Raw genomic sequence first — 7828 nt, forward strand, 5'->3', positions numbered from 1 at the left:
CAGGGGGCTCAGCATCGAGCACTGGAGCATGTCTGGAGGCCAACGTCTGGGGGCCAGCTTGGCACAGTGGCTCTGGAGTCATTTGGGCTGTGTCTAGATTGGCGAGTATTTCCTGATCTGTCAAACTGGGACGGGAATACTTAGTTCATAGGAACACACGTAAAGCACGGCCTAGCACATAGTGGCGCTTCATAAATGGTTTTTGAGTTAATGAAAGAAAGAATGAGCAGAGAAAAACAGAGGGTCTGACCTCCCATTCCAACATCCTCTACCTGAAAACCCCAATGACAGGCTAAGGAATAAGGGGGAAAGGGAGGAGGGAGGGAAGTGGAGGGCTGGGGGTGGGAGTAGATGATGGAGGAGGAAGCTGTGAGTATTGTCAGGCTGCCTGTGAGAGCCACAGGAGCGGAGCAGGGGGTCTGGAACACAGTCCCTGACACCCCCATCCCCACCCCAACTAGGAGACAGTCAAGCACAGGACTCCTTGCAGCAGCCCTGAGAATCCTTCCTGCTTTGACAGCTGGGAAGTCTGCTCAGGAGGAAAATATCTGGGCTCTTCCTGAGGTTGTCTTGTAGCATTCTAGAATGGATAGCGATAGGACAGGGGCTGTCCCCTGCAAGGCCCTCCCAACAGAGAGCCGCCTTTGAGTCAACGACACTCACTCAGTGTCAGTGAATGGTCCTGCCGACATCAGGGCTCCGGTTCTGAGAGCAAGAAGACCTGGGCCTGCTGAGGACTTGCCCTGTGGTGGAGCAGTCCCCACACTGGACCAAGAGTTTCTCTTTCTATAAAGTGAATTCAGTGACATCCAATTCAACAGACGTTCACTGAGGGTCCAGCACGGTGCCTTATTCATAGGAGATGGACCTGGAATGAGAGAAATGGGTTCCTGCTCCCTACGACTTTATAATCCAGGAGGGGAAGCAGATACATAACCCAGAACCACAACACAAACCAGGATAAAACGGGAACCTTAAAGGCGGCCCAAAGGGCAGAGGGCAGAGGCCAGAGGGAGCAGAAACTCCACGGAGCCCGTCTCATCTCCTCCCTTCCAGCTAGACGGGGCTTGAGCATCATTCGGTATCTGTAGAAAGGCCAGAGGCGGCGTCTGCTGGACGTGGACACATTTTCAACCCTGCCTGCCTCAGCGCCTGTTATTCTGGGCCCGCGCGGACATTCCGGATGAAAGCGTCCGCACCCCCACCCGCTTCCTCAGGATCAGTTTACCGCCTGCCTTTGAGGTCCCCTTATCTGCCTCCCTCCTCTGATTCAGGATGTGTTAGGGAGGCTGGCGGAGGGCAGGGCTGGGCTGTTTGACCAGCCTGGTACAGGGTCTAGCACATAGCAGGGGGGGATAAACAAACACCTTTAATGACCATAGGCGCGACCGCGGGTAGGTTCCCTGGCCTGGTCATGCAGGAGATCGGCGGCCCCAGGCCCACGCCGCCCCGAGTGGGCGCGCGGACCGCAGAGGAGGGCGGTGTGTCCGCGCTCCGCCCGAGCACGCGGGCCCCTCGGTCGAGGCAGCCCCTCTCGGAGCAAGCCTTCCCCCGAGATGTGGATTGCGGTGGCGGGACCGGCGGGCGGATGGCCCGGGGAGGGGGTGGGGATGGGGATGGGGGTGGGGGACCCGGGCCCAAGTTCGCGCCTCCCTCCTGCGTCCCACGGTCGGCGGAAGCGATTATGGCCCACCGGCGTCTGGCGAGGCTGGAGGCGGGCTCGCACCCCAAGAGACACGGGCCTCCTCCCGTCCCCCGCTTTGATCGCGCCGCCGCCCGGCCCCCTCCCTCGGCCCCGGGTCGGTATAACCGAGCCTGCGCCCCTCCCGGCGGTGCAGGGGCTCGGCAGCGATGGCCGCAGCGGAGCCCAGCCAGCTCCAGTTTGGGGCGCGCGCCGGGGTCCACGCGTACCGGCCCGCGCGCGCCGGCGGGGCGCTCCCGCCGCCCCCGAGCCCCGCCGCCGCCCTGCTCCCCGCGCCGCCCCCCGGCCCCGGCCCCGGCCCCGAGTGCCGCGCCCCAGCCGCCTTCGCGGGCTTTCTCGGGAGGGGTCCCGGGCCAGCAGCGCCGCCCCCAGCCGGCCTGGGCCCGCCTGCGCCCCCCAAAGGCGCGGCCGCCCCGTCGGCGCCGCAGCGCCGCAAGCGCACGTCGTTCAGCCCCGAGCAGCTGCGGCTGCTGGAGCTCGTCTTCCGCCGGACCATGTACCCCGACATCCACCTGCGCGAGCGCCTGGCCGCGCTCACCCTGCTCCCCGAGTCCCGGATCCAGGTGAGTCCCGCCCGGCGCGCTCGCCTGTGCGCCCCGGGACGGAGGCGCCGGGGGGCCCCGGCAGGGATCCCCAGGGCGACAGCCGGCGCCCCTACTTGCCTGACGTTGGGCAAGTCACCGCCCTGGAGCCTCAGGGTCCTGGGCTGTAAAATAGACGGGATGTCAGTCCCTGGTGCATAACGTGATGGTGCTGACATGAAACAACTCAGGCACGCACTCAGTGACTTCGACTCTCTCGGTTAAGTGTAAGGGCCCCTTGGGGAGGCTCGCTGGTCCCTTGAAACAGTCTGGAAGTGCATCCTCTGCAGGAGGGTGACAGGAAGCATTTTCACAGTTTTCCCTTATCCAGGAAGCAGAGACGGCGGAGGCGCCGCTGGTGTCTTCCCCTGGCCTGAGAATGGTAGCTGAGGCCGGGCCGGGCTCCCTCACCGAGCGCCCCCTGGGCCCCAGGCCCCTGTCTTGGCAGGTTTTGGGTCTGGAATTTTGGTTGGAAAAGATGTAGCATCTTGGGGTAAAGCCTGAAACACACGGAGTTTCTTGTCACAGTTTGAAAAATCTAGTGCGAGGCGCGTGTGTTGCCTAAAGTAATTTAAATCAGAATCCTGGAGCTCGGTGGTGGTAAGCCGCCGGCGTGTTCCCTTGGGAGTCTGCGGCACCTTGGTCTGTGTCCCAGCGCAGTTTTAGGGAGGAGCCTTCATTTTACCACCCCATCAAAGTGGACTTCTTCTTCTGCATCCCTGGGGAAGACAGCTGTCAGTCTCCACAGCCGGCCCAGAGGCTTCCTAAGCAGGACGCCCTCAGTATTTGTGGGGAAATAGCAGAAAAATTTATTCACAGAGGTGAAGTCCACTGAGCAAAACACCTCCTGGATTAATCTGACAAGGCAGTACACGTTCAAAAACCGGTTTTCACACTAATTTTGACGCCTGCCATCTTTCAGCATGGTAGCATTTTCCCCTCACATTCTAAGTGCTTCTAGTTCTGTGACCCTATCTTTCATTACAAATGTCCCTTAACATGCCTCGATAGAACCAGGCCTTATTCCAGTTGTGCCCCTGGGGATGGTGAGGCAGAGAAAGCCAGGTGCCCTGAACTTCTGACCCTCAGCCCAAGTGCTTTCTTGAAACCATACCGTTCTGGAGCAGAGCCTGGGCGTGTGAAACTGGAACTGACTGTGAACTATGAAGGTGAGAGGAGCACCAGGGCTCCACCCCAAGGCAGTTTCTCCCTCCCCTCTTCCAGGTGTGGTTCCAGAACAGGCGGGCCAAGTCACGGCGGCAGAGCGGGAAATCCTTTCAGCCGGCAGCCAGGCCCGGGCTTTCCCTCCACCACTCTGCTCCAGACACCGGAGAGAAATGTTTGAAGCCCCCGCTGCCTCCCGAGGTGGACGTGAGCTGCCTGCCGGCTCCCAGTCGGGTTGGAGGGGGCATCTCTGACTCTCGCTCCCAAGGTCAGGATTTTGAAACCTATTCTTTCTCTGAAGACATTGGTTCAAAGCTGGACTCCTGGGAGGAACACATCTTTTCTGCCTTTGGTAACTCTTGAGGATTCTGGGAGAATTCAGGATCAGCTCAGAGGAGCTGTGACTGACAGCCAGGGAGACACAGCAGGATCCTGTTCTTTCTGGCTTCCTTGTTAAGGACACATCCATGTCAACCTTCGGATGGTTTTGACAGTCATCTCTCACCTGCGAAGCTTCCTGCCCTTTCACCTATGAACATTTACCCATGCCCAGTTCTTTCTCTGTAGCTCACACCCCCTAGGAGCTCTGGCACTCGTTTTTACCTACCTGTCTCCAAATTTGCACATCCGATTTGGCCTGCATCCCTACTCTTTCTTGCTAGTCCTGTTCTCATTTTTAGGACTAGTTTTTCAGAACCCATTATCTTCTTCACAGGAATGCCTCATCTTGACTCGGTTTCCCTTTGTGCTTGACAAGCTGCTGTTTTCTCATGGTTCCTCCAAGTGGAGGAAGCTTAAGCTTACCTTCTAACCTTAAACTCCGTCTAACCCATCTCCTTCAGTCCTCATCTTCTCACTAAGATTTACTAGTTTTACGTTTGGCCTGTCATCTTTACACTCTTTCGTACCTCGAGTGACTGTGCATCCAGATTATTTATTTCAAGAGCCCCATGCCTCTAGCTTCTTAACTTTTAAAAAATTACTCTCTTGAGAAATCTGTCATAGCCTCCAGTGGCTACCACATTATAAAAAGCTCCTGGTGACTCTCCCAGATGACCGACATCCGTAGCCCATGGGACAGTTATGCAGATCTTAAGGTCACCCATCCCCAATAGGGGCCTCTGTCTCAAAGCCACTTGCTTTCAGTTTTGGAAGCAAATGAATACCTCTCTTTTTCAAAATACTCGAGCTCTCTCTCTGTCTGAAGTCTGAAGCTTTCTCTGATCCTGATTTTGTACCTGTTACTTCAATCGCCCAGCAGTCCCCTTAGCACTTCTTACTGTACATCCGTGCAACTTGAGTGGGTTATTAAATGTTCTCCACAGATGTTTCTCTGTTAAATCTGATTAAATGAATTCTGTCCTACAGCACTTGGCACCGTGCTTCATTCCATGACTACTCAGGACGTATTATCTGGCCGTGAACGACATTTCAAAAGAAACACGTTTCTGCAAATGTTGTTCATAGCTGGTAATCATCGTAGCAGCAGGCCGCTGTGCTGAGAAACTTAAGTTGGTTCACAGCCTGTCTTTGGCTTGGTCAAAGTTGAGTTACGAGTCCTTTGGTTTCAGGAGACTTCTTTTTCTCAATTTATCCATTAAGAAGGTATGCAAATTTGTTTCTAAATTGGCCTGAGATAAAACATTGTTTTGATGTGTTGAGGGTTCTCAAACTCCTGAGGTGAAAGGAAACTGTTTGTAGGTGAGATTTCTTTGTAAACTGCCTGTGGGAGGGCCTCACTGCGAGGCCAGGACCCACGTCTTGATGGTTCTAGAAGAGTTGGAGCTGTGTTGAATGTCTTGGAGATTATTCATGCCAGTTTCCTAACTTTCCGAGGTGGTATTCAAATGGCTCGCAGAGTAGCGACCTGACTTCTGAACCTTTGAAAACTGAAAGCAACAATGAGATGATCAGCATTAGCTGTCACCATTTTTACTGTGTGCCAAGCCTTGTGCTCAGGCCTGCCGTGGGCGTGGCCAGGAGGTCTCACGGTCAGAGCCTCGTTCGCATTTAGACTTGTGACATGGCCAAATGAAATGATACAAACACATTCATAAGACTGAAAGACACAGGACACTTTAAACTTACAGTCCACTAAGGATCCCGTTTCAATGTAAATCTTGTAATTAGCTGATTAATTATACTATTGCATTTATATCGTGTTGTGTTGTTTTCCCCAGTGAACAATTTAAAAATCTACAAGTATTTAAATCTTGTCACATTTTTAACATTTTAAAATTGTGGGATCCTCTAAGACCAGTAGATTGCACCTCTCTGAGACTCTTAAGAGACCCTGCCCTCTGTGTTACAGGGGTTTTACGTTGAATCTGCACACCTGCCGTGGAAGGTAGGGACTATTATCATTTTAAAGATCAACAAACTAAAGTTAAGCAGCAGTTCACAATCACACAGCTAGTAAATGACAGCCAGGACTCAAACCCAGGACTAACCCAGTCCATCCATTTATCCACCACCAGAGAATGCCTTTGATTTTGGTCTTGCCTTTTTAGTGGGGACTAATGATAGTGTGATGGGTTTAAAGGCACCCCCGAATCAGAGTTTCTACCTCCTGGTGAGCACTGTCTCATCTTTCAAAGCAATCGCCATGGAAGACCATACTCTTATTCCAGGAACGCTAATGTTGCTCAGAGCTCTTTAGAACCTCTTATTTGTTCATTCCACAACTATCTGGTGCCTATGAACAGGCACTTTATCAGGGCCTGGAAATAAAATGGTGAGCAAAACCAGAAACGGTCCCTCCCCTCATGGAGCCAAGAGGCAGTATGGAAACAAAAGAAGATATACAAAATTGTAGATGTGACAGTTGCTGGAAGGAGAGGTAGGTGAGCACCTGGAGATGTGTTGTGGTCCAGGACAGTTTCCCCAGAAAGTGATGCTGAAGGTAAGATCTGTAGGATGATCAGGAGTTACCAAAGAGGAGAGGAGAGGGAACACAGAGGGCACTGCATGTGCAAAGGCCCTGTGGAGTAAGGAGCAAGATGGAGACATTGGTAGGGGAGGCCAGACCATGCGTGGCTTTGTAGGTCTTGTAAAGAGTTCTGGGGGCCTGCTGGTGGCACAGTAAAGTTCACACCTTCAGCTTCAGTGGCCCGGAGTTCACCAGTTCGGATCCCGGGTACAGACATGGCACTGTTTATCAAACCATGCTGTGGTAGGCATCCCACATATAAAGTAGAGGAAGATAGGCTTGGATGTTAGCTCAGGGCCAGTCTTCCTCAGCAAAAAGAGGAGGATTGGCAGCAGATGTTATCCCAGGGCAAAACAGTTCTGAATTTGTCCTGACAGCCATAAGACTTTAGACGGGGATAACATGATCAAATCTGCATTTTAAGAATATCACTCTGGCTGCATTTCAGGAGGGCCGAGTGGGTACTGGGAGGTAAGTTAGGAGACCACTGCGCTGTTCCAGGCTAGTGATGATGGTAGCTGGGCTGAGATGAGAGTAGAGGTGATAAAGGAGAAAGGTGTGTGAATTCAAGAGAAAAAATTTAATAGGCAAATCTTTTGGTAGATTCTCATTGGTAGCAAGTGAATCTGATTTTTGGAACTAAAAGTAATTCAGAACCAAATCTACATGACACATGATGGGCTTGTTTCTTTGCTCAGTCTGGCTTTGACAGCTTTCTTTAGAGCACCAAAAATGTGTTAAGCAGTGGCAGCAACATTCAAATTAAGGTACAGTTGACCCAAAATGACTACTTTGAATTATATAGATTTCTTCTTCCTTAAACAGAAGTAAAATTCAAATAGTCTTAGGCACAGTTACTGCCATCAACACATGATGGCACTGAAAGACACAGAGTGCTTAATTAATACAGTTGTCCCTTGGTGCCAGCGGGGATGGGGTCCAGGACCCCGCGCAGACGCTCCAGTCCCTTTGCTGGCCCCCTCTGAATGAGCAGGCTCTGCATGCGCAGATTCAACTCTCGTGTGTCATGAATGCAGTCCCTGATCTGATCTGTGGATGCGGAACCCGCGGATACAGAGGGCCAACTGCATGTGCAAAACGGGGTCTGTATAATTTAAGTTTGACAAGGAAGCCTTAAGAAATGTAAAAGAAAAAATGCAAAAAATGCTTACCTAATTCTAGGCAGAATATATGAAAATCAACCTTTCACTAGGTCTATAGTAAGCCGAGTCACTTACTTGCTTAGTGTTTTCCACAGTGATTTACTCAGATGGAAAAAAAAAACCCTCCCTAAAATAATAGTGGATGGTATTGTAATTCAAAATGACTTGGCAATTAATCTGCGCTGTTTCCCTCTAAAAATATAATTTAGTGGAAATTACAATTCTTTAAAACTTTTTAAATAGAGGAAATACCTATCAACTTGTATTAATTAAAAGAAAATGTAGACTA

The 7828-nt window shown here is 51.9% G+C and overlaps 1 protein-coding gene across 1 annotated transcript; it reads left to right on the top strand.

The window, feature by feature from the left end:
• Positions 1 to 1372: 1372 nt before the first annotated feature.
• MIXL1 (Mix paired-like homeobox) lies at positions 1373 to 3810 on the top strand. The gene is made up of 3 exons (XM_044762670.2): positions 1373 to 1803; positions 1839 to 2265; positions 3508 to 3810. The coding sequence occupies exons 1-3, from the start codon at positions 1373 to 1375 to the stop codon at positions 3808 to 3810; spliced, it is 1161 nt and encodes a 386-aa protein (XP_044618605.2).
• The last annotated feature ends 4018 nt before the right edge of the window (positions 3811 to 7828 follow it).

Source organism: Equus asinus, chromosome 30 (assembly GCF_041296235.1).
Source record: "Equus asinus isolate D_3611 breed Donkey chromosome 30, EquAss-T2T_v2, whole genome shotgun sequence".
Taxonomy (NCBI): Eukaryota; Metazoa; Chordata; class Mammalia; order Perissodactyla; family Equidae; genus Equus; species Equus asinus.

What these genes read in the sequence shown, in the direction of transcription:
- MIXL1 (XM_044762670.2), top strand. Translation starts at nt 1,373, where the DNA reads ATGACCATAGGCGCGACCGCGGGTAGGTTCCCTGGCCTGGTCATGCAG. An exon ending in CCTCCCTCGGCCCCGGGTCG is followed by an intron (nt 1,804 to 1,838) that starts GTATAACCGAGC and finishes CCGGCGGTGCAG; the next exon opens with GGGCTCGGCAGCGATGGCCG. An exon ending in TCCCCGAGTCCCGGATCCAG is followed by an intron (nt 2,266 to 3,507) that starts GTGAGTCCCGCC and finishes CCCCTCTTCCAG; the next exon opens with GTGTGGTTCCAGAACAGGCG.